The sequence below is a fragment of the Bombina bombina genome, chromosome 2, assembly GCF_027579735.1.
Source record: "Bombina bombina isolate aBomBom1 chromosome 2, aBomBom1.pri, whole genome shotgun sequence".
NCBI lineage: Eukaryota > Metazoa > Chordata > Amphibia > Anura > Bombinatoridae > Bombina > Bombina bombina.
The window spans coordinates 1,037,886,586-1,037,912,001 of NC_069500.1; the positions used below are offsets into that span (position 1 = coordinate 1,037,886,586).

The 25,416-nt window shown below is 39.7% G+C and overlaps 1 protein-coding gene across 1 annotated transcript in view; it reads left to right on the top strand.

Moving 5' to 3' along the window:
* The window catches only part of INTU (inturned planar cell polarity protein), a 473,020-nt gene extending 451,039 nt beyond the window's left edge, over positions 1-21,981 (top strand). Inside the window, exons 15-16 of the mRNA XM_053703638.1 lie at positions 2,554-2,699; positions 21,431-21,981. Coding sequence (XP_053559613.1) covers positions 2,554-2,699; positions 21,431-21,542 — 258 coding nt within the window. The 3' untranslated portion in view covers positions 21,543-21,981. The remainder of the gene's footprint in view (positions 1-2,553; positions 2,700-21,430) is intronic.
* The last annotated feature ends 3,435 nt before the right edge of the window (positions 21,982-25,416 follow it).

Here is a 25,416-nt window from a genome sequence, read left to right on the forward strand (position 1 = left end):
TGGGTTGCAGTCTGGGGGTCACAGAGAGCTCAAGGAATTTGGTTTATGGGGGCAAGGTAACCAATAAACATTCTTGAACTCTTCAAGGCTTTCCAGAGTTGGCCTAGCCTCAGGCAGGAATCCTTTCTTTCTAAGATACCAATCAGGCAATGTCACAGCAGTGGCTTACATCAATAACCACAGATCATGCAGTTCCCTGCTGATAAAGCAAGTGGCCCGCATTATCACTTGGGCAGAACACAATCTTTGCATGATCTCAGCTAGTGACAACTCAGTAGTGAAGTGGGAGGTGAACTTTCTCCTTGGCAGCTTCCCCCTAGAGAGGACCCTCTTTCACACGGCACTTTCTTTCATCAGGATCTCAAAGTTCTAAGATTGACGGCATGGTGATTGAACAGCAAATGCTGACTCGGAGAGCTTTATAATAAAGGTATTGATACTCTTATTCAGGCCAGAAAGCCTGTTTCCAGGCGAATATTTCGCAAGTTTAGAAAAACCTTTCTATTCCAATGTACTTTTGAATTCCTAGTGAGCTACAGTTTTCACAGGACAGTATGGCGAAAATTACTTATTAGCCAGTTCTTTTAAGAGTCAGATATTGACAATATATGTTTTGTATAACAATGAAAGTTTCCTGGTATTCAGAACTTTGTTCAGACCTTGATCTCTATCAGACCAGTCATTATACCAGCTTTTCCTCTCAGAAATCTTAATATGGTTTTAACAGTCATACAGGCCCCTCCATTTAAACCTAGGCATTTTTAGCTTAGCCTCTTGGCTAGGCTAACTGCCAAAGCTTTCTGAACCCCAAGTTCAATACTGCTCATTGCACTAGAATAGTTAACACTTCTTGGTTTGTTCTGTAATGAAGCTTCTGTGGAGTAGATTTTTAAGGCACATACTTGGCCCTCTGCCTACTTTTTAGAATTTTTGTCTCATTGATGTGTATGCCTTTTCTAAAGGTGCTTTGGCAGGAAAGTTCTGTGGGCCGTAGTAACATACCTGCCTTACCTGTTTGGTGCCCCCCCCCTTATTAAATGGTAGGCTTGTTGGCTTCACTGTATTGAGAGAGTTTTACCGACATGAAATGTCATGTGGACTCCCTGATGACAAAAAACAAAATTTATGCTTACTTGCTAAAAATTAATTTATTTCATGATGGCAAGTCTGCAAGCCCTGCCCTTTCTTTTGAACAATTGGCAGCAGAACTTGTTTTGCACTTCATTTACCATGATTTTGTCTATCCTGCTTTTGTGTTTCCTCCATCTTTTTGGCTACATTTATGACTGAGGATTCAAGGTAGTGGGAGGGATATAAAGCTCTGATATGTTGTGGTGTTTTTGCCTCCTCCTAGTGGTTTAAAGAGTACTTTTTCACATGTGATGTTTTGTGTACTCTCACCATCATGAAAGAAATTAAATATTATTATCATTTATTTGTATAGCGCTGCCGTAGCGCTAAATTGATCAGGTAAGCATAAATGTTGTTTTCAATCTGTTTGTTTCTATACTTAAATTGTTTTTAATGTGCCATGCATTCCCTAACAGTATGTAAAATAGTGCATTACGTGAGCTTATTAGTAATAGTTTGTGGCATGCAGTACCTAATTCCCACAACTGAAATGATGTGGTAACCAACTGTTTTAATCACTTAGGGCCAGATTACGAGTGAAGCGCTAACGTTTGCGCACAAGCGATAAGGTTTTTTTTGCAGGTGTTTACGTGCGTCATGTTTATTAATCGTATTACAAGTTGAAAGTAAATGTGATTGCTTGAGTGCAATTCATTAAAGCTCATTGGGTTAGCACGTCCTCGGCGCTCTTGTTAACTGTTTCGTACAGTTATATTCATAACACCATCTAATAAAAATTATTTTAAAAAAAATATTGCACACAAGTTATAAGGGCTCTAAGCAGGCAAAGGGCTTTAACATAGACATCCATACATATACATGTCTAAGCATGAATATGTATGTTTGTGTGTGTGTGTGTGTATATATATATATATATATATATATATATATTTTTTTTTATGTATTTATATGTGTGTGTATGTATATAAACACATAAAAACATATGTAGACAAATATATAAGTGCATTGGAGCCCTTTGCAGTTAAGTAGATGACATTGTACCAAAATACCATCATATATATGTAGAAATATGTATTTATGAATAAACAGAACATATTCTGCTATGTGAAGTACATTGGAATGTGAAATATTAATATTTTCATGTCTGGTTAGCACACTTGAGACTATGCGATCGGGTTTGCGTGCAAGTAGGGTGTTTTTTTGTCCACTTTTTTCGCTCCATTGACTTCTATGGGGGAATACCTGAATGCGCACGCGATATTCTAACTTTGACTTTTTGCGCTTATTGGCTTAGCTCGTGAGTGAAAACAGTTTACGGTCAGCTCACAATACGAGCGCAACTCGACGCTTGCAAAAAGCTTTCTTCTAGCACAGTTAATGCTCAAGCTGGATAAATTAAATAGTGTTCCACTTGTTATCTGGCCCTTAATACATTTGTTGTTAATTTTTGTCTTTTTCCAGAAATCTAAAAAATCTGAAGTAGTCAACGATACTGCCTTTACAGGACTTGGTCCAGTTAAGGAGCATGGTATATTATTTGAATGTTCTCCTGAAAATTGGACAGACCAAAAGAAATTGCCCCCAACAATGTCCTACTGGGTAATTGGGTAAGGAATTAAAAATACCTGGTGTTTTTTTAAATTCTCTCATTTTATATTTATTTGATGCATTCTCACACTTTCTGCTATGCTAACAATAAGCCAACCCCCCAAACATCTTAAATCTAAAAAAAATAGTGGTGCAAAATTAGGCTAAATCTGCCCTCTAGTGCTTGTAACAGGTTTGGCCACCCGAATACTGTTTGAATCTAGATAATGTATTAGAGTTTTAAGAAATGAATCTTTCGGTTTCAGACAGCATATCCAAACAGCCAAAATATGAAGACCAAGAATCTTTCTGTGCAAGATAACTTTAATGAAAAGCACCGGCTATAACACAATTAAAGCGTTGAACATCCCCAGGAACTTATATAAAGGAATTCACTTATTAATAATCTATCTTCCTACACAGACTCAGAAACAGACATTGTACAACAGGACTATTCTTTCTTATCTGTATAGACATTAGTCCACTATGTGCATTGATAGCTTTGATTCACTGTCACTGCACAGTACTGTCAGGGGGTAGAGACCTATTCAGTGCATTTTAGTTTTGTGTATCTAAAAAAATAACACAAAATCTAACTATGTATATTGCATTGGAATGTTTAAAGGGACATGAAACACACATTTTTTTCTTCAATGATTTAGAAAGAGCATGCACTTTTAAACAGCTTTCAAGTTTACTTCTTTTGATTCATTTTCTCCTTTGTTAAAAAGCATATCTATATAGGCTCAGAATCTGCTGATTGGTGGCTGCATATAGATGCCTCGTGTGATTGGCTCACCCATGTGCATTGCTATTTCTTCAACAAGGGATATCTAAAGAATGAAGCAAATTATATAATAGAAGTAAATTGAAATGTTGTTTAAAATTTTATTCTCTATCTGAATCATGAAAGAAAAATTTTAGATTTCATGTCCTTTTAATATTATTTGTAGACTTTTTTTAAAGATTTACTATTCCTCTAATGCAAATGAGTGAAAACATTTTTTAGGGATAACTACTTTTAGTAGAAGACTGCAAGCTTTTAACCACAAATATTTGAAGGTAAAATACAGAAAACTGTAAAAAAAAGAAAAATGTGGTGCTATGTTAGTGAAATATTGCTGTATAACAATCATACATAAATTGGAAAGTGATAGTAAATTTGCATTAACTGTAGACCAGAATCTAAAAATGTTTATTCCTAACATATTATGAACACTAATGTATAAAATAATAGGTGGCGCAAATGAATTGCTGTTCCTGATTATGTCCAATTAAAAAAAAAAATATATATATATATATATATACGTAATCCAAAGTTATTAGAGTTGTTCAGATATGATGTCTATGAAATGTGATTATAAGACTGGTTTCTTCTATAAGGTACGACGAGTCCACGGATTCATCCTTTACTTGTGGGATATTATCCTCCTGCTAACAGGAAGTGGCAAAGAGCACCACAGCAGAGCTGTCTATATAGCTCCTCCTTTAGCTCCACCCCCCAGTCATTCTCTTTGCCTACTCTAAGTACTAGGAAGGGTAAAGTGAAAGAAAAAATATTAGTTTTTAATTTCTTCAAGCAAGAGTTTTTTGTTTTAAATGGTACCGGTGTGTACTATTTACTCTCAGGCAGCAGATGGATGAAGACTTCTGCCTGGAGGATGATGATCTTATCATTTGTAACTAAGATCCAGTGCTGTTCCCACAGAGGCTGAGGGGTACAAGAAACTTCAGTGTGAGGAACGTTTTCATGCTATATAGCAGTGAGGTATGTTCAGTCATTTTTTTCTGGAGAGACTGTGTATTTCATAAAGGCTGACAGTATCCCCATGAGGGTAAGGGTAAGCAATAATCCTAAGAGCTATAGAAAGGCATTACTAATCTTGCATAAGGGGCTAATTAAAAAATGGTTGACACTGAGTTTTGAATGTTTGTGGGCAAACGTTTTTTGAACTGAGAGTGCTGTTAACATTTTGTGGGCAATAACGTTTTTTGGGCACTTTTTTTGAGGGTACACTTGGCTTATCTTTTGGGTCTCAGAACCCACATGGCTAGTTTTAAACCGCTCTGGTGCGGTTCTTTGAGGCTGACATCGAGTGAGATGGGCGGGGCCTATTTTGCGCCTCAGATGCGCAGTTGTTTTCACTCTGCAAGCAGCAAGCTCCAACTCCTGAGGGCCCTTGTGGATGTTTTGGGCCAAATCGAAGCTTTAACCCCATATTTACAATCCCTGAGGGCAGGTAGGTGCCACAGCAGGGCTGTTGCAAGGTGCTGGGGGTGTTTTTTCCGGATTTAGGCCTTAATTCAATCCGGTTTGCACAATAAAGAGTTAAATGTAAAATTTTCTTGTGGAGCAAACTTAACTACACATATTGAGTCTGCTATCAAAATTTTGAAAAATTTGGTGCATTTTAAAGCAGTTTTGCAGAACGTGTATGCTTTTTTTCTCTTAAAGGCGCAGTACCGTTTTTTAAGATTATTTTTTTCACTAAATAAAGTGTTTTCATGCTTGTTTGTAGTCATTACTAGCCTGTTCAACATGGCTGACATTGAGGAAAGTCATTGTTCAATATGTTTAGAAGCCATTGTGGAACCCCCACTTAGAATGTGTCCCTCCTGCACTGAAAGGTCAATAAATTGCAAAGAACATATTTTATCTACTAAAAGTATGTCGCAGGATGATTTTCAGTCAGAAGGGAATCAGGTTATGCCATCTAATTCTCCCCAAGTGTCACAACCATTAACGCCCGCTCAAGCGACGCCAAGTACTTCTAGTGCGTCTAATTCTTTCACCCTGCAAGATATGGCCGCAGTTATGAATTCTACCCTCACAGAGGTTTTATCTAAGCTGCCTGGGTTACAGGGGAAGCGCAGTAGGTCTGGTGTGAGAACAAATGCTGAGCCTTCTGACGCTTTATTAGCCATATCCGATGCACCTTCACAATGTTCTGAGTTGGGGGTGAGGGATTTGCTGTCTGAGGGAGAGATTTCTGATTCAGGAAAGATGTTCCCTCAGACAGACTCAGATATGATGGCTTTTAAATTTAAACTAGAACACCTCCGCTTGTTGCTCAGGGAGGTTTTAGCGACTCTGGATGATTGTGACCCTATTGTAGTTCCAGAGAAATTGTGTAAAATGGACAGATTTCTAGAGGTTCCTGCCTACACTGATGTTTTTCCGGTCCCTAAGAGGATTTCGGACATTGTTACTAAGGAGTGGGATAGACCGGTATTCCGTTCGCTCCCCCTCCTACTTTTAAGAAAAATGTTTCCCATATCAGACACCATGCGGGACTCGTGGCAGACGGTCCCTAAGGTGGAGGGAGCTATTTCTACCCTGGCTAAGCGTACAACTATACCTATTGAAGACAGTTGTGCTTTCAAAGATCCTATGGATAAAAAATTAGAGGGTCTCCTAAAGAAAATATTTGTTCATCAGGGTTTTCTTCTCCAACCTATAGCGTGCATTGTTCCTGTAACTACTGCAGCTGCTTTTTGGTTCGAGGCTCTGGAGGAGGCTCTTCAAGTTGAGACCCCATTAGATGATATTCTGGATAGAATTAGGGCTCTCAAGCTAGCTAATTCTTTCATTACAGATGCTGCTTTTCAACTGGCTAAATTAGCAGCAAAGAATTCAGGTTTTGCCATTTTAGTGCGTAGAGCGTTATGGCTTAAGTCCTGGTCTGCTGATGTGTCATCAAAAGCTTTTAGCCATCCCTTTCAATGGTAAGACCCTATTCGGGCCTGAACTGAAAGAGATCATTTCAGACATCACTGGAGGGAAAGGCCATGCCCTTCCTCAGGATAAGACAAATAAGATGAGGACCAAACAAAATAATTTTTGTTCCTTTCGAAACTTCAAAGGTGGTCCCTCTACCTCTTCCCCTGCTGCAAAGCAAGAGGGGAATTTTTCTCAATCCAAGTCAGTCTGGAGACCTAACCAGACTTGGAACAAAGGTAAACAGGCCAAGAAGCCCGCTGCTGCCACCAAGACAGCATGAAGGGGTAGCCCCCGATCCGGGACCGGATCTAGTAGGGGGCAGACTTTCTTTCTTTGCTCAGGCTTGGGCAAGAGACGTCCAGGACTCCTGGGCTTTAGAAATCGTAACCCAGGGGTACCTTCTAGATTTCAAAGATTCTCCTCCAAGGGGGAGATTCCATCTTTCTTTCATGTAATTAGCAAGAGTCCATGAGCTAGTGACGTATGGGATATACATTCCTACCAGGAGGGGCAAAGTTTCCCAAACCTCAAAATGCCTATAAATACACCCCTCACCACACCCACAATTCAGTTTTACAAACTTTGCCTCCCGTGGAGGTGGTGAAGTAAGTTTGTGCTAGATTCTACGTTGATATGCGCTTTGCAGCAGGCTGGAGCCCGGTTTTCCTCTCAGCGTGCAGTGAATGTCAGAGGGATGTGAAGAGAGTATTGCCTATTTGAATTCAATGGTCTCCTTATACGGGATCTATTTCATAGGTTCTCTGTTATCGGTCGTAGAGATTCATCTCTTACCTCCCTTTTCAGATCGACGATATACTCTTATATACCATTACCTCTACTGATTCTCGTTTCAGTACTGGTTTGGCTATCTACTATATGTAGATTAGTGTCCTGGGGTAAGTAAATCTTATTTTTTGTGACACTCTAAGCTATGGCTGGGCACTTTATTTATAAAGTTCTAAATATATGTCTTTAAACTTATATTTGCCATGATTCAGGATGATCAATATTCCTTATTTCAGACAGTCAGTTTCATTATTTGGGATAATGCATATGAATAATCAATTTTTTTCTTACCTTAAAAATTGTTTCAATTTACTTTTTTTCCCTGTGGGCTGTTAGGCTTGCGGGGGCTGAAAATGCTTCAATTTATTGCGTCATTCTTGCCGCTGACTTTTTTGGCGCAAAATTTTTTTTTGTCATTTCTGGCGTCATTCTTGTCGCCGGAAATTGTTTGTTTGTTCGTTTTCGTTCCTTTCCTCAGAATAAGGAACAGAAGCCTGACCCTTCCCCTAAAGGAACGGTTTCTGTTTGGAAACCATCTCCAGTCTGGAATAAATCCAAGCCTTTTAGAAAGCCAAAGCCAGCTCCCAAGTCCACATGAAGGTGCGGCCCAGCTGGTAGGGGGCAGGTTACAATTTTTCAAAGATATTTGGATCAATTCGATTCACAGTCTTTGGATTCAGAACATTGTTTCACAAGGGTACAGAATAGGTTTCAAGGTAAGGCCGCCTGCGAGAAGATTTTTTTTTCTCTCGCATTCCAATAAACCCAGTGAAGGCTCAGGCATTTCTGAAATGTGTTTCAGATCTAGAATTGGCTGGAGTAATTGTGCCAGTTCCAGTTCTGGAACAGGGTCTGGGGTTTTACTCAAATCTATTCATTGTACCAAAGAAGGAGAATTCCTTAAGACCAGTTCTGGATCTAAAAATATTGAATCGTTATGTAAGGATACCAACATTCAAAATGGTAACTATAAGGACTATTCTGCCTTTTGTTCAGCAAGGGCATTATATGTCTACAATAGATTTACAGGATGCATATCTTCATATTCCGATTCATCCAGATCATTTTCAGTTTCTGAGATTCTCTTTTCTAGACAAGCATTTCCAGTTTGTGGCCCTGCCGTTTGGCCTAGCGACAGCTCCAAGGATCTTTTCAAAGGTTCTCGGTACCCTTCTATCTGTAATCAGAGAACAGGGTATTGCGGTATTTCCTTATTTGGACGATATCTTGGTACTTGCTCAGTCTTCACATTCTGCAGAATCTCATACGAATCGACTTGTGTCGTTTCTTCAAAAACATGGTTGGAGGATCAATTTACCAAAGAGTTCATTGATTCCTCAGACAAGAGTAACCTTTTTAGGTTTCCAAATAGATTCAGTGTTCATGACCTTGTCTCTAACAGAAAAGAGACGTCTGAAATTGGTTTCAGCTTGTCGAAACCTTCAGTCTCAATCATTCCCTTCGGTAGCTTTATGCATGGAAATTCTAGGTCTCATGACTGCTGCATCGGACGCGATCCCCTTTGCTCGTTTTCACATGCGACCTCTTCAGCTTTGTATGCTGAACCAGTGGTGCAGGGATTATACAAAGATATCACAATTGATATCCTTAAATCCGAATGTACAACACTCTCTGACGTGGTGGACAGATCACCATCGTTTAGTCCAAGGGGCTTCTTTTGTTCTTCCAACCGGGACTGTGATCTCAACAGATGCGAGTCTAACAGGTTGGGGAGCTGTATAGGGATCTCTGACAGCGCAGGGGGTTTGGGAATCTCAGGAGGCGAGATTACCAATCAACATTTTGGAACTCTGTGCGATTTTCAGAGCTCTTCAGTTCTGGCCTCTTCTGAAGAGAGAATCGTTCATTTGTTTTCAGACGGACAATGTCACAACCGTGGCATATGTCAATCATCAAGGGGGGGCTCACAGTCCTCAGGCTATGAAAGAAGTATCTCGGATACTTGTATGGGCGGAATCCAGCTCTTGACTAATCTCTGCGGTTCACATCCCAGGTGTAGACAATTGGGAAGCGGATTATCTCAGTCGCCAGACGTTACATCCGGGCAAATGGTCTCTTCACCCAGAGGTATTTCTTCAGATTGTTCAAATCTGGGGTTTTCCAGAAATAGATCTGATGGCTTCTCATCTAAACAATAAACTTCCCAGGTATCTGTCCAGATCCAGGGATCCTCAGGCGGAGGCAGTGGACGCGTTGTCGCTTCCCTGGAATTATCATCCTGCCTATATCTTTCCGCCTCTAGTTCTTCTTCCAAGAGTGATTTCCAAAATTCTAAAGGAACGTTAGTTTGTACTGCTGGTGGCTCCAGCATGGCCTCACAGGTTTTGGTATGCGGATCTTGTTCGGATGGCTACTTGCCAACCTTGGACTCTTCCGTTAAGACCAGATCTTCTATCTCAAGGCCCTTTTTTCCATCAGGATCTCAAATCATTAAATTTGAAGGTATGGAGATTGAACGCTTGATTCTTAGTCATAGAGGTTTCTCTGAATCAGTAATTAATACTATGTTACAGGCTCGTAAATCTGTGTCTAGGAAGATTTATTATCGAGTCTGGAAGACTTACATTTCTTGGTGTTCTTCTCATAAATTCTCCTGGCATTCTTTTAGAATTCCTAGAATTTTACAGTTTCTTCAGGATGGTTTGGATAAAGGTTTGTCTGCAAGTTCCTTGAAAGGACAAATTTCTGCTCTTTCTGTGCTGTTTCACAGAAAGATTGCTAATCTTCCTGATATTCATTGTTTTGTACAGGCTTTGGCTCGTATAAAACCTGTCATTAAGTCAATTTCTCCTCCTTGGAGTCTTAATTCGGTTCTGAGGGCTTTACAAGCTCCTCCGTTTGAACCTATGCATTCATTGGACATTAAATTACTTTCTTGGAAAGTTCTGTTCCTTTTGGCCATCTCTTCTGCTAGAAGAGTTTCTGAGTTATCTGCTCTTTCTTGTGAATCTCCTTTTCTGATTTTTCATCAGGATAAGGCGGTGTTGCGGACTTCATTTAAATTTTTACCTAAGGTTGTGAATTCTAACAACATTAGTATAGAAATTGTTGTTCCTTCATTATGTCCTAATCCTAAGAATTCTCTGGAGAAATCTTTACATTCTTTGGATGTAGTGAGAGCTTTAAAATATTATGTTGAAGCTACTAAAGATTTTAGAAAGACCTCTAGTCTTTTTGTTATCTTTTCTGGTTCCAGGAAAGGTCAGAAGGCCTCCGCCATTTCTTTGGCGTCTTGGTTGAAGTCTTTGATTCATCATGCTTATGTTGAGTCGGGTAAAACTCCGCCTCAAAGGATTACAGCTCATTCTACTAGGTCGGTTTCTACTTCCTGGGCGTTTAGGAATGAAGCTTCTGTTGATCAGATTTGCAAGGCAGCAACTTGGTCTTCTTTGCATACTTTTACTAAATTCTACCATTTTGATGTGTTTTCCTCATCTGAAGCAGTTTTTGGTAGAAAATTACTTCAGGCAGCTGTTTCAGTTTGATTCTTCTGCTTATAATTTCAGTTTTTTTTCATTATTAAGATTAAAACTTTTGTTTTGGGTTGTGGATGATTTATCAGCGGAATTGGCTGTCTTTATTTTATCCCTCCCTCTCTTGCGTGGAAGTTCCACATCTTGGGTATTTATTATCCCATACGTCACTAGCTCATGAACTCTTGCTAATTACATGAAAGAAAACATAATTTATGTAAGAACTTACCTGATAAATTCATTTCTTTCATATTAGCAAGAGTCCATGAGACCCACCCCTTTTTGTGGTGGTTATGATTTTTTATATAAAGCACAATTATTCCAATTCCTTATTTGATGCTTTCGCTCCTTTCTTATCACCCCACTTCTTGGCTATTCCTTAAACTGAATTGTGGGTGTGGTGAGGGGTGTATTTATAGGCATTTTGAGGTTTGGGAAACTTTGCCCCTCCTGGTAGGAATGTATATCCCATACGTCACTAGCTCATGGACTCTTGCTAATATGAAAGAAATTAATTTATCAGGTAAGTTCTTACATAAATTATGTTTTCTCAATTGTCTGTAAACCAGAAAAAAGAGGCGTTCTTACGCTGTGTAGAAGATCTATATACCATGGGTGTAATCTGCCCAGTTCCAAAATTAGAACAAGGGCAGGGGTTTTACTCCAATCTGTTTGTGGTTCCCAAAAAAGAGGGAACCTTCAGACCAATTTTAGATCTCAAGATCCTAAACAAATTCCTCAGAGTCCCATCCTTCAAGATGGAGACCATTCGGACTATTTTACCAATGATCCAGGAGGGTCAATATATGACCACCGCGGACTTAAAGCATGCGTATCTACACATCCCTATCCACAAAGATCATCAACAGTTCCTCAGGTTCGCCTTTTTGGACAAGCATTACCAGTTTGTGGCTCTTCACTTCAGGGTTGGCCACAGCTCCCAGAATTTTCACAATGGTGCTAGGGTCCCTTCTGGCGGTTCTAAGGCCGCGGGGCATAGCAGTGGCGCCTTATCTGGACTATATCTTAATTCAGGCATCGACTTACCAACTAGCCAAATCTCACACGGACATTGTGTTGGCTTTTCTAAGATTTCACGGGTGGAAGGTGAACGTAAAAAAGAGTTCACTTATCCCTCTCACAAGAGTTCCATTCCTGGGAACTCTAATAGATTCGGTGGACATGAAAATTTTTCCTACGGAGGTCAAGAAATCAAAGATTTTAACCACCTGCCAAGCTCTTCATTCCATTCCTCGGCCGTCAGTGGCTCAGTGTATGGAGGTAATCGGTCTAATGGTAGCGGCAATGGACATAGTTCTGTTTGCTCGCTTGCATCTCAGACCACTGCAACTATGCATGCTCAATCAGTGGAATGGGGATTATGCAGATTTATCGCCTCAGATAAATCTGGATCAAGAGATCAGAGACTCTCTTCTTTGGTGGTTGTCACAGGATCACCTGTCCCAGGGAATGTGTTTCCGCAGGCCAGCATGGGTCATAGTGACGACGGACGCCAGCCTATTGGGCTGGGGTGCAGTCTGGAATTCCCTGAAAGCACAGGGTTTGTGGACTCAGGAGGAGGCTGTCCTCCCGATAAATATTCTAGAACTGAGAGCAATATTCAACGCGCTTCAGGCGTGGCCTCAGCTGGCTTCAGCCAGATTCATAAGATTCCAGTCGGACAATATCACGACTGCAGCATATATAAATCATGAGGGGGGAACAAAGAGTTCTCTAGCGATGATAGAGGTTACCAAAATAATTCGATGGGCAGAGACTCACTCTTGCCATCTATCAGCAATCTATATCCCAAGAGTGGAGAACTGGGAAGCGGATTTTCTAAGTCGTCAGACTTTTCATCCGGGGGAGTGGGAACTCCATCCGGAGGGGTTTGCACAATTGATTCAGCAATGGGGCACACCAGAATTGGATCTGATGGCTCTAGCAGTACCCTGGTCGTTCAACCTGGCTTATGTGTTTCCACCATTTCCTCTCCTTCCTCGTTTGATTGCCAGAATCAAACAGGAGAGAGTCTCTGTGATTTTGATAGCACCTGCGTGGCCACGCAGGACTTGGTATGCAGACCTGGTGGACATGTTATCTCTTCCATCATGGACTCTGCCACTGAGACAGGACCTTCTTGTTCAAGGTCCGTTCCAGTATCCAAATCTAGTTTCTCGGCGGGTGACTGCCTGGAGATTGAACGCTTGATTTTATCCAAGCGGGGTTTCTCTGAGTCGGTCATAGATACCTTGATTCAAGCTCGAAAGCCTGTCACTAGGAAAATGTATCATAAGATATGGCGTAAATATCTTTATTGGTGCGAATCCAAAGGCTACTCATGGAGTAAGATCAGGATTCCTAGGATTTTGTCCTTTCTCCAAGAAGGATTGGAGAAGGGGCTATCAGCGAGTTCCTTAAAGGGACAGATATCTGCTTTATCAATTCTACTGCACAAACGTCTGGCAGATGTTCCAGACGTTCAGTCGTTCTGTCAGGCTTTAGTTAGAATCAAGCCTGTGTTTAAACCTGTTGCTCCGCCATGGAGTTTGAATTTAGTTCTTAAAGTTCTTCAAGGGGTTCCGTTTGAACCTATGCATTCCATAGATATTAAGCTTCTATCTTGTAAAGTTCTGTTTTTAGTTGCTATCTCTTCGGCTCAAAGAGTTTCTGAACTATCTGCGTTTCAATGCGACTCACCTTATCTTGTTTTCCATGCTGATAAGGTGGTTTTGCGTACCAAACCTGTATTCCTTCCTAAGGTTGTTACTAATAGGAATATCAATCAGGAAATTATTGTTCCTTCTCTGTGTCCTAATCCTTCCTATAAGAAGGAGCGTCTGTTGCACAACTTGGACGTGGTTCGTGCTTTGAAGTTTTACTTGCAAGCAACCAAAGATTTCCGTCAAACATCTTCTTTGTTTGTTGTCTATTCTGGAAAACGTAGAGGTCAAAAAGCTACGGCTACCTCTCTTTCTTTTTGGCTGAAAAGCATCATCCGTTTGGCATACTAGACTGCTGGACAGCAGCCTCCTGAAAGGATTACAGCTCACTCTACTAGAGTGGTGGCTTCCACATGGGCTTTTAAAAATTATGCTTCTGTTGAGCAGATTTGTAAGGCTGCGATACTTTTGCTTCTTCGGAGGCTATTTTTGGGAGAAAAGTTCTTCAAGCAGTGGTGCCTTCTGTTAAGCCATCTGTCTTGTCCCTCCCGTTCATCTGTGTCCTGTAGATTTGGTATTGTATCCCACAAGTAAAGGATGAATCCGTGGACTCGTCGTACCTTATAGAAGAAAAGTAAATTTATGCTTACCTGATAAATTAATTTCTTCTATGATACGACGAGTCCACGGCCCGCCCTGTCATTTTAAGACAGATTATATTTTTGATTTTAAACTTCAGTCACCTCTGCACCTTTTAGTTTCTCCTTTTTTCTTCCTGTACCTTCGGTCGAATGACTGGGGGGTGGAGCTAAGGGAGGAGCTATATAGACAGCTCTGCTGTGGTGCTCTTTGCCACTTTCTGTTAGCAGGAGGATAATATCCCACAAGTAAAGGATGAATCCGTGGACTCGTCGTACCATAGAAGAAATTAATTTATCAGGTAAGCATAAATTTACCTTTTCAGATACGCCTATCAGTCCATAAGATTGGATTATTGTTTTATTGTTTCAGTATGTTCTATATTTTAATCTGTTTTAATTTCAATTGATTTTATTATAAAATCACAACGGGTATTTACCCAAGTGCATAGTAATAAATATTTGTTTGAGATAAACATATATATATATACATCTTGTGTTTTATGATTTTAAGTAACATACTTATATCTTACATAAATATCAGAACGGACAAAATACAAAGATAATCAAATTTCATAGACATCATATCTGAACAACTCTTATAACTTTGGATTACGTATATATATATATATTTTTATAATTGGACATATTCAGGAACAGCAATTCATTTGCGCCACCTATTATTTTATAAACTTTTTTGGGGGGAAATCGTTTTAAGGTGTGCTAGTTTCCTTCTCTGATTTTGACAGATATTTACTCTTTTATTCATATGACTAAAATTAATCTGCAAGCTGAAAAGTCATTTTAGAACATGCCCGACACCCTCTTTCCTCATTTTTTTTCTTTCTTTGAAATGCTGGGTGGTGCAGCTTATTAGAAGAGTACTGCCCATTATTGAAATGTGCTGGTGCGGACTTCTGACCTCTGCTGTAAAGGTGAAGAGCTTAGATAGCTAAAGTGCTAAAACCCTCTACAGCTGAGGGTGTGAGCACATACCCGCACGTTTCAACAGTGTGTGTATCATTCCTTCAATTGGCTGTACCACCCAGCTTGTCAAGGAAGGAAAACAATGGTCTACAGTTAGTGCAAGTTTGCCATCACTTTAATCTGAACAGAGAATAAATATAAACCATTGTTATATAATATTACTATTTCATGATAGATATATATATATATATATATATATATATATATATATATACAGGTATATATATATATATATATATATATATTCCTTTTTATAAGGTGGTGGGAGTCTATGAACCATTACTTCTGGGAATTCAACTCTTGGTCACCAGCAGGAGGCAAAGATACCCAAAAACGTCACAAGCTATTAATCCCTCTTACCTCTCTGATATCCCAGTCTTTTTGTTTGCCTTGTCAGAAGCAGGTAAATATTGAGGTGTTAAGGAATTTATTTTACTAGAAGATGGATCCTTGGTCCTGTATCCCCTCATAAGGTGAAACTTTGAAGAGAGAGGCAATTAGGAATATACTGGCTGTGCAATGTAAATCTCCTGCAGGAGTTGTTGTCACAAGTCTGCCACAGGTGTTGTTGGGACTGGTCCTTCATCCTCCTCCTGATGGCCATGTTGATGTACTCCCTCATTATATTCTCTACAGTTTCGTACAGTACTGGATGGGCTCTCCACTGTATACAGCTGAGTAAGCACAGTGGAGTGGGTGTCCTTGTCAATCACAGAGCGCACAGGCTATCGGTTAGTACAGAAGTATATGTATATCTTAGCCAGAGGTCAGCTTGCAGGTAACACAGGAGAGCACAAGTACTTTGGTGCTTCAGAACATTTAGGTTTGCTTTGGTGTGCTGCAGCTCCTTTACTTGCATGCTTATGCTTTCTATACTTAAGGCCTTTAGCGGTTATGTTTAGTGTGCTCCTCCATACTCTCCCTCCATCTCCACTTATAGAGATGTTATTTGCTGGGGCAAGGGGTACGTTTGCACAGCACAGGCCCTTAGTTCTCAGGTATCAAGAACATTAACATATTTCCAGCTGCTTCACTTCTCTTCTGGTGGACATCTCAAGCTACGGACGTGCAGCTCATTTCTCTGGAGAGTGTATCAGGAGGTCTATACCATATTACAATATTCTACTTATAGTGTTTAATTTTTGGAGACATTTGTTTTACATCTAACAACCTAAATGTATCTGTGATTATGTGCCTCAGTGGTTAGTTAATACCCTGCTTGATCAAAAGGCTCAGTACTTGCTTTATTTATATACATTTGTGTTCTGCATACACTTTGTCTGTCTTATTTGTGTTATTATGCATTGACTACTGTATTTTGGAACAACCTGGAACTATCCCTTCTGGGTTAGGCCCTTTAGAGGATGGGTTTAAAGCTTTTTTTTATTTACAATGAACAAACTGACTACTGTCTTTCTCCCAGCTCATATAAAAATATACCTCCTATTTTAATGTAAGGGGGTCTTACTTTATGGCTCACATTATTGTCCTTTATTACTCAGGCTTGTCCTTTATTACTCAGTCCCAGTATGATAATTTGCTGTTATTTATTTACTGTTGTATTTACTCAAACTTGTACAGTAAAATTAATTCAGCGGTACCCACTATTATATTTTAGATATTTAGACGTTAGATCTACTGTTCATGTATATTGTTAAGCTAAATGTATATTGCAAGCTTTATTTTTTTACTACAGATTCAGCTTTGCAATTGTGTATGGATCTTTTTATACGTTCTAACCAAAGTTTTGGGTAAACGGTTCTACCATTAGTATTTTTTTGCCCTTTCCATGCTCTATATCTGCCCTAATCTAGTTGGACTGCTAATTCCTTTGTGCAGAGATCTCATACTATTTTCTTAGTAATCCTTTTTTACTGCACTATAAAACCGTTTCTGTTCTAGGGGTTTATTCTCCACTCCTGTCTTCTGGAGGCGTTCTTTGTTCGTCCTCTTGAGCTATAATTTCTACTGATGTCAGTCTCTTGAGTTATAGTGCAGTCTGGAAGAGAGAAAGGAGTTGTTTTCCTCTGGAGGCGAGATTACCAATAAATATCTTCAAAATTTGTGTGATCTTTGTTCTCAGACTTGGCCTTTTCTCAAATGAGTCACTTATGCCTGTTTTTTTCAAGTCGGATAATGTCACTGCTGTGGCATAGTTTCCTTATCAATGAAGGAAGTCACTTGAATTTGAGTTGCTCTGCTTATTGTGCTCTTTCTGCATTTTTCAGCCCAAACGTAAACTTTTGTAAGGCTTCAATTTACAATTCCTTCATCTGGGGGAAGGGTTTATCCTTCAAGGGTTTTTCTACCTGTTGGTGAATCCTTGTCATATTGCACATTTTGACCGTATGGTCTCTTGTTTAATCCTCTCTTTTCCAGATGCTTTGCTAGAGCCAGGGGTACATATAGTTTCTATGGCTCATGTAGCCAGGGCCGGTGATCCCACTAGGCAAACTAGGCAGCTGCCTAGGGTGCAGCCGGCTCCAACCCAGGTTCCCCAGACTCTGCCGGTGTTCTATCAGAAGAGTGAACACCTCAGACTAGCGAACCCCTAGTCACCAGGTCTCCTGTACTGAACAGTGCGCAAAAACACAAGTGCCATATTGACCCCTCAGAGTACCGGTGGGAGGAGCAGGGCCTCCGACCTCTGTGATGCTGGCCTGGCTGCCTGGGAGGAACAACCCTATCACTTCCTCTCAGCGTCCTATGTAGCACGCGCACATAAAGGAGGGAAGAGGACGAGGGAGGCAGCCACTTCCAGCGTGACTGACTAGGTACCGTACAAAACGCAATTTTTCTGTAATTTGCCACCCTCCTCACAATGCAGCACCTATACGATCCTCATATCCTCCAGCAGTGCCGTGTGTATCAAGTTATAGGCTGGGTGTACATGGGAAAAATGTCAGGGGACTGATAGGTTGGGGAGCAAGGATGTGTTACAAGGACTCATATTCTGGCAGTTGCGGGAGGAGAGTGACAAGGATTAACAGGCTGGAGGTGCAGTGGAAGAGGGAAAACCACAGCTGATACAGCTATTTAGTAGATATGCTGTAGGGGCTTTCTGACTGTGTCAGACTATAGACCACCATAAGAGAAGCAATTGTGCAGAGTCTTTTTCCCACATACACATAAAATACACAGCATTTTTATGATATCACACATAGCAGGTTTACATTGGTTTGCACTTTTTCTTAAAGATTTCTATGTTTCAGAATAAAGTTTGCAGACTTCCAGCTTCCCATAAAAAATGCTTCCTAATTGTATATTCTATCATATACATAAAAATGTACAAAAACTCATAGAGGGAGATTTACAGAAGCAAACTTTTATCTGGTCTTTTTGGAAAGCCACAAAATTACTTTTTTATTGAGCTGATTTTGCACTGGCATGTTCCCAAGTGAAAGTAATAGGATAAAGTTCTAATATTCATAAAGATATGTAAATACCATTTTGCAAACTCTTTTACAACATAAAACCAGCTACTTCTCAGATTTTTTTATATTAAATCTATTCTATCTAATTGTCTATCTACTTATCTGTAATCATTGTTATTATTATTATTAATAATAATATACACTAGAGCTTCCCTTTAATCCATTTTTTCTATGTCACTAAAAGCCAAGGAGTGAAGGACTGTTACCGTCAGTTACTTACCTCCATTAGGGTGGCCAGCAGGTCATGTAATGACACTTAGGTGTATTGTAGTAACCAGTAGCAAATGTATGTAATAATTTATTTTATTTTTTTTTGGTAGGGGGGGAGGGGCGCAAGTAGCTAGTCTTGCCTAGGGTGCAAAACAGTCTAGCACCGGCCCTGCATGTAGCTATTTGGCATTTAATTTAGCTTTCCTTTTATTCCTTTGTTTGTTAAATATTTAGAGGCATAGTTTAAGATCATGTTCTATCCCTAATCAGTAACCTGATTGCTCCACATTAAACATGCAGATCTTGTTATACAGTCCTTGATTGGATGTCCAGTCTTCCTATTGGGCTTTTCCACTGTCTCAATATTATTTAATTCTTACAAAATATTTAGTCAAGGACTTTTTTTCTTGTTTCTTATAAGATCTCTGACAGTCAGATGTTTATTCTAGATCTAGTCACAGTAAGTCAGATTTTTGTTCTAGATCTAGTCACAGTAAGTCAGATTTTTGTTCTAGATCTAGTCACAGTAAGTCAGATTTTTGTTCTAGATCTAGTCACAGTTAGTCATTTTCTCTTCCTGAGTACTTTAAGGGTTTTAAGAGCTTTACAAACGCTTCTTTTAAACCTATGAATGGTTTAAGCATTTTGCTTAGTCTGAAACTGATTTTTTGTTTTCAATGTTTCACCAGTAGAGTGTCTGGTTTCTTTGTTTTTTTTTCTTGTGAGATTCCTTATCTCATTTCTTTCATGTAATTGGCAAGAGTCCATGAGCTAGTGACGTATGGCATATACAATCCTACCAGGAGAGGCAAAGTTTCCCAAACCTCAAAATGCCTATAAATACACCCCTCACCACACCCACAATTCAGTTTTACAAACTTTGCCTCCTATGGAGGTGGTGAAGTAAGTTTGTGCTAAGATCCTTGCATTCTTTGGATGTGGTCAGAGCTTTGAAATATTATGTGGAAGCTACTAAAGATTTCAGGAAGACTTCCAGTCTATTTGTTTTATTTTCTGGTCCTAGGAAAGGTCAGAAGGCTTCTGCTATTTCCTTGGCTTCTTGGTTGAAACTTTTGATTCATAAAGCTTATTTGGAGTCGGGTCAGGCCCCGCCTCAGAGAATTACAGCTCATTCTACTAGATCAGTCTCCACTTTGTGGGCTTTTAAGAATGAAGCTTCAGTTGATCAGATTTGCAAAGCAGCAACTTGGTCTTCTTTGCATACATTTACTAAATTCTACCGTTTTGATGTATTTGCTTCTTCGGAAGCAGTTTTTGGTAGAAAAGTTCTTCAGGCAGCTGTTTCAGTTTGATTCTTCTGCTTTTGATTTAAGTTTTTTTCTTTCAATTATGAAAATGAACTCTTTTTTTTTTTTTGGGTTGTGGATTAATTTTTTCAGCGGAAAATGGCTGTTTTTATTTTATTCCCTCCCTCTCTAGTGACTCTTGAGTGGAGATCCACATCTTGGGTATTGCTATCCCATACGTCACTAGCTCATGGACTCTTGCCAATTACATGAAAGAAAACATAATTTATTTAAGAACTTACCTGATAAATTCATTTCTTTCATATTGGCAAGAGTCCATGAGGCCCACCCTTTTTATGGTGGTTATGATTTTTTGTATAAAGCACAATTATTTCCAAATTTCCTTTGTTGATGCTTTCTACTCCTTTCTTTATCACCCCACTACTTGGCTATTCGTTAAACTGAATTGTGGGTGTGGTGAGGGGTGTATTTATAGGCATTTTGAGGTTTGGGAAACTTTGCCCCTCCTGGTAGGATTGTATATCTCATACGTCACTAGCTCATGGACTCTTGCCAATTACATGAAAGAAATGAATTTATCAGGTAAGTTCTTACATAAATTATGTTTTTCTTTTAGGATAAGATTTTTTTCTTTGAAATTTTAAAGTTTGTAGTTAATTTCATTTTTCCACATATGGGTCAGAAGACTACAGTTGTTACTTAGCAGTCATTAAGCAATGCTTCTTGGAAGCAGGGGATTCTTTCCTGAATTTTTACTGCCTATTCTACTAGATTAGTTTCTTCTTTATGGGCATTGCACAGAAGCAGCTTAATCTTCTCTTCTCTTTTGGGATAGCTTTTGACAACACAGTTTTAAACAAAATTCCAATTTACTTCTATTATATAATTTGCTTCATTCTTTAGATATCCTTTGTTAAAGAAATAGCAATGCACATAGGTGAGCCAATCACAAGAGGCATCTATGTGCAGCCACTAAGCCTATTTAGATATGCTTTTCAACCAAGGATATAGAGAGAATAAGGCAAATTAGATAATAGAAGTAATTTGGACAGTTGTTTTAAATTGCATGCTCTTTCTTAATCATGAAAGAAATAATTTGAGTTTCATGTCCCTTTAACTTTTTCCCACCCATTTACTTGTTGACTCCACAGCATGGGTATTAGAGCCTAGGAGTAATGGCTTGTGGACCCTCACCACCTTATGAAAGAAAAAATGTATACTTACCTGATAAATTAATTTCTTTCATGGTGGTGAGACCTGCCCTCCTTTTTTTTCTCCAATCGGCAGCAGTTTAGTATGCACCTCATTTTACCCTGCTTTCTACTTTCCTCCACCTCTGGTTTCTCCTTCTCTTGGCTATACATTTGACTGAGATATAATAAAGGTGATGGGAATTTAAAAGCTTGTGGAATTTTTTGGGTATCTGCCTCCTTCTGGTAGCCAGTGGTTGAATTCTCAAAAGTAAAGGATCGTGGGCTCTCACCACCACGAAAGACATTCATTTGTCAGGTAAGCATACATTTTAGTTGTTGTTTTTTTCTTCCATACAGAAGACTCTTCACACATCCACAGCCTCAGGAATTTTATGTCTGCTTCCATGACTCTGTTACAGAGCTTGCTGTTGAGCTGGCCTTTAAGCTCTCCTTTGGGATGCCTCTCTAGACTGTATAGCTTGAGCACTTGAGAGGCTGCTGAAACTGCTGCACTTGAAGATCCATATGCTGTTCTAGAATTGCACTTTGATCTATAAAGGACCCTTTTCGACGTATCTCAAATATATTTGAACCATTTATTTTTCTTTGATAAGAAACTAATTATTTTATTTAATATTTTGCATTGTAACATTTTGTATGTTTTTATAGTTATTAGTAATATTTAGATTGCTAAATATAAACAAGGATAAAAATATTCTTCTACGTGACCATTATTTAGCATTAAATATTTTGCACTTATATGTATATAGACCTTGTATTCTATGATTTCATCATAAAGAAATGATGTAAAGACTATACCATTTTGTACCAATTACTTCTGTTTTTTATTTTATTATTGAATATCCAGATTGTAATCATGTGACTTATAAATGTATAATTTAAACATTGCTATTTTTAATTTTTATTGAAGTTATTATTAATAGATTACCTAGATTAGTCCTTCATTTTATCACTTTCTACATCACAGAAATAGCTGCTGATTCTACTTTGCCTTACTTTACGCCCGGGTACTGTGCTACAGAGGCTTTTAAATGTTTGTATTTCTTCTGTTATGTGTGATCAGTCCACGGGTCATCATTACTTCTGGGATATAACTCCTCCCCAACAGGAAATGCAAGAGGATTCACCCAGCAGAGCTGCATATAGCTCCTCCCCTCTACGTCAGTCCCAGTCATTCTCTTGCACCCAACGACTAGATAGGATGTGTGAGAGGACTATGGTGATTATACTTAGTTTTTATGACTTCAATCAAAAGTTTGTTATTTTAAAATAGCACCGGAGCGTGTTATTACTTCTCTGGCAGAGTTTGAGGAAGAATCTGACAGAGATTTTTTACTATGATTTTAACCGGAGTCGTTAAGATCATATTGCTGTTCTCGACCATCTGAGGGAGGTAAAGGCTTCAGATCAGGGGACAGCGGGCAGATGAATCTGCATTGAGGTATGTGGCAGTTTTTATTTTCTGAATGGAATTGATGAGAAAAGCCTGCCATACCGTTAAAATGACATGTATGTATACACTTCAGTATTCTGGGGATGGTATTTCACCGGAACTACTGTGTTAAAGGTCACTAATCCTTTTAATAACTATTCTCATGTTAAACGTTTTTGCTGGAATGTAGAATCGTTTACATTGCTGAGGTACTGTGTGAATAAATATTTGGGCATTATTTTCCACTTGGCAGTTTTTTGCTTTAATTGTGACAGTTTCGTTTCTCTTCACTGCTGTGTGGGAGAGGGAGGGGCCGTTTTTGGCGCTCTTTGCTACGCATCAAAAAATTCCAGTCAGCTACTTTTATATTTCCTGCATGATCCGGTTCATCTCTGACAGATCTCAGGGGTCTTCAAACTTCTTTGAAGGGAGGTAAATTCTCTCAGCAGAGCTGTGAGAATTCTTATAGTGACTGTGAATAAAAAACGTTGTTTTGTTTTCTTATGTACAAATTTAATTAGTGTTGTTTTTTTTTACTAATGGGAACAAACCTTTGCTAAAAGTTGTGTTGTTTTAAAGTTTGATGCTATAACTGTTTTTCAGTTCATTATTTCAACTGTCATTTAATCGTTAGTACCTCTTTGAGGCACAGTGCGTTTTTTTGCTAAAAAAGATTATAACCAAGTTGTAAGTTTTTTTGCTAGTGTGTTAAACATGTCTGATTCAGAGGAAGATATCTGTGTCATTTGTTCCAATGCCAAGGTGGAGCCCAATAGAAATTTATGTACTAACTGTATTGATGCTACTTTAAATAAAAGTCAATCTGTACAATGTGAACAAATTTCACCAAACAGCGAGGGGAGAGTTATGCCGACTAACTCGCCTCACGCAACAGTACCTGCATCTCCCGCCCGGGAGGTGCGTGATATTTTGGCGCCTAGTACATCTGGGCGGCCATTACAGATAACATTACAAGATATGGCTACTGTCATGACTGAAGTTTTGTCTAAATTACCAGAACTAAGAGGCAAGCGTGATCACTCTGGGGTGAGAACAGAGTGCGCTGACAATGCTAGGGCCATGTCTGATACTGCGTCACAGCTCGCAGAGCATGAGGACGGAGAGCTTCATTCTGTGGGTGACGGTTCTGATCCAAACAGATTGGACTCAGATATTTCAAATTTTAAATTTAAATTGGAGAACCTCCGTGTACTACTAGGGGAGGTCTTAGCAGCTCTCAACGATTGTAACACCGTTGCAATACCAGAGAAACTGTGTAGGTTGGATAAATACTTTGCGGTACCGGCGAGTACTGACGTTTTTCCTATACCTAAGAGACTAACTGAAATTGTTACTAAGGAGTGGGATAGACCCGGTGTGCCGTTCTCACCCCCTCCAATATTTAGAAAGATGTTTCCAATAGACGCCACCACTCGGGACTTATGGCAAACGGTTCCCAAGGTGGAGGGAGCAGTTTCTACTTTAGCTAAGCGTACCACTATCCCGGTGGAGGATAGCTGTGCTTTCTCAGATCCAATGGATAAAAAATTAGAGGGTTACCTTAAGAAAATGTTTGTTCAACAAGGTTTTATATTACAACCCCTTGCATGTATCGCGCCGATTACGGCTGCGGCAGCATTTTGGATTGAGTCGCTTGAAGAGAACCTTAGTTCCTCTACGCTAGACGACATTACGGACAGGCTTAGAGTCCTTAAACTAGCTAATTCTTTCATTTCGGAGGCCGTAGTACATTTAACCAAACTTACGGCTAAGAACTCAGGATTCGCCATACAGGCACGCAGGGCACTGTGGCTAAAATCCTGGTCAGCTGATGTTACTTCTAAGTCCAAATTACTTAATATACCTTTCAAGGGGCAGTCCTTATTCGGGCCCGGTTTGAAAGAAATTATCGCTGACATTACGGGAGGTAAGGGCCACGCCCTACCTCAAGACAAGGCCAAAGCTAAGGCTAGACAGTCTAATTTTCGTCCCTTTCGGAATTTCAAGACAGGAGCAGCATCAACCTCCACTGCACCAAAACAGGAAGGAGCTGTTGCTCGTTACAGGCAAGGCTGGAAGCCTAACCAGTCCTGGAACAAAAGCAAGCAGGCCAGGAAACCTGCTGCTGCCCCAAAGACAGCATGAACCGAGAGCCCCCGATCCGGGACCGGATCTAGTAGGGGGCAGACTCTCTCTCTTCGCCCAGGCCTGGGCAAGAGATGTTCAGGATCCCTGGGCACTAGAGATCATATCTCAGGGATACCTTCTAGACTTCAAATTATCTCCCCCAAGAGGGAGATTTCATCTGTCAAGGTTGTCAACAAACCAGATAAAGAAAGAAGCGTTTCTACGCTGCGTACAAGATCTGTTAACAATGGGAGTGATCCATCCGGTTCCGTGGTCGGAACAAGGACAAGGGTTCTACTCAAACCTGTTTGTGGTTCCCAAAAAAGAGGGAACTTTCAGGCCAATCTTAGATTTAAAGACTCTAAACAAATTCCTAAGAGTTCCATCGTTCAAAATGGAAACTATTCGGACAATCTTACCCATGATCCAAGAGGGTCAGTACATGACCACAGTGGATTTAAAGGATGCTTACCTTCACATACCGATCCACAAAGATCATCACCGGTATCTAAGGTTTGCCTTCTTAGACAGGCACTACCAGTTTGTAGCTCTTCCATTCGGATTGGCTACGGCTCCAAGAATCTTCACAAAGGTTCTGGGTGCCCTTCTAGCGGTACTAAGACCGCGAGGGATTTCGGTAGCTCCGTACCTAGACGACATTCTAATACAAGCTTCAAGCTTTCAAACTGCCAAGTCTCATACAGAGTTAGTTCTGGCATTTCTAAGGTCGCATGGATGGAAAGTGAACGAAAAGAAGAGTTCT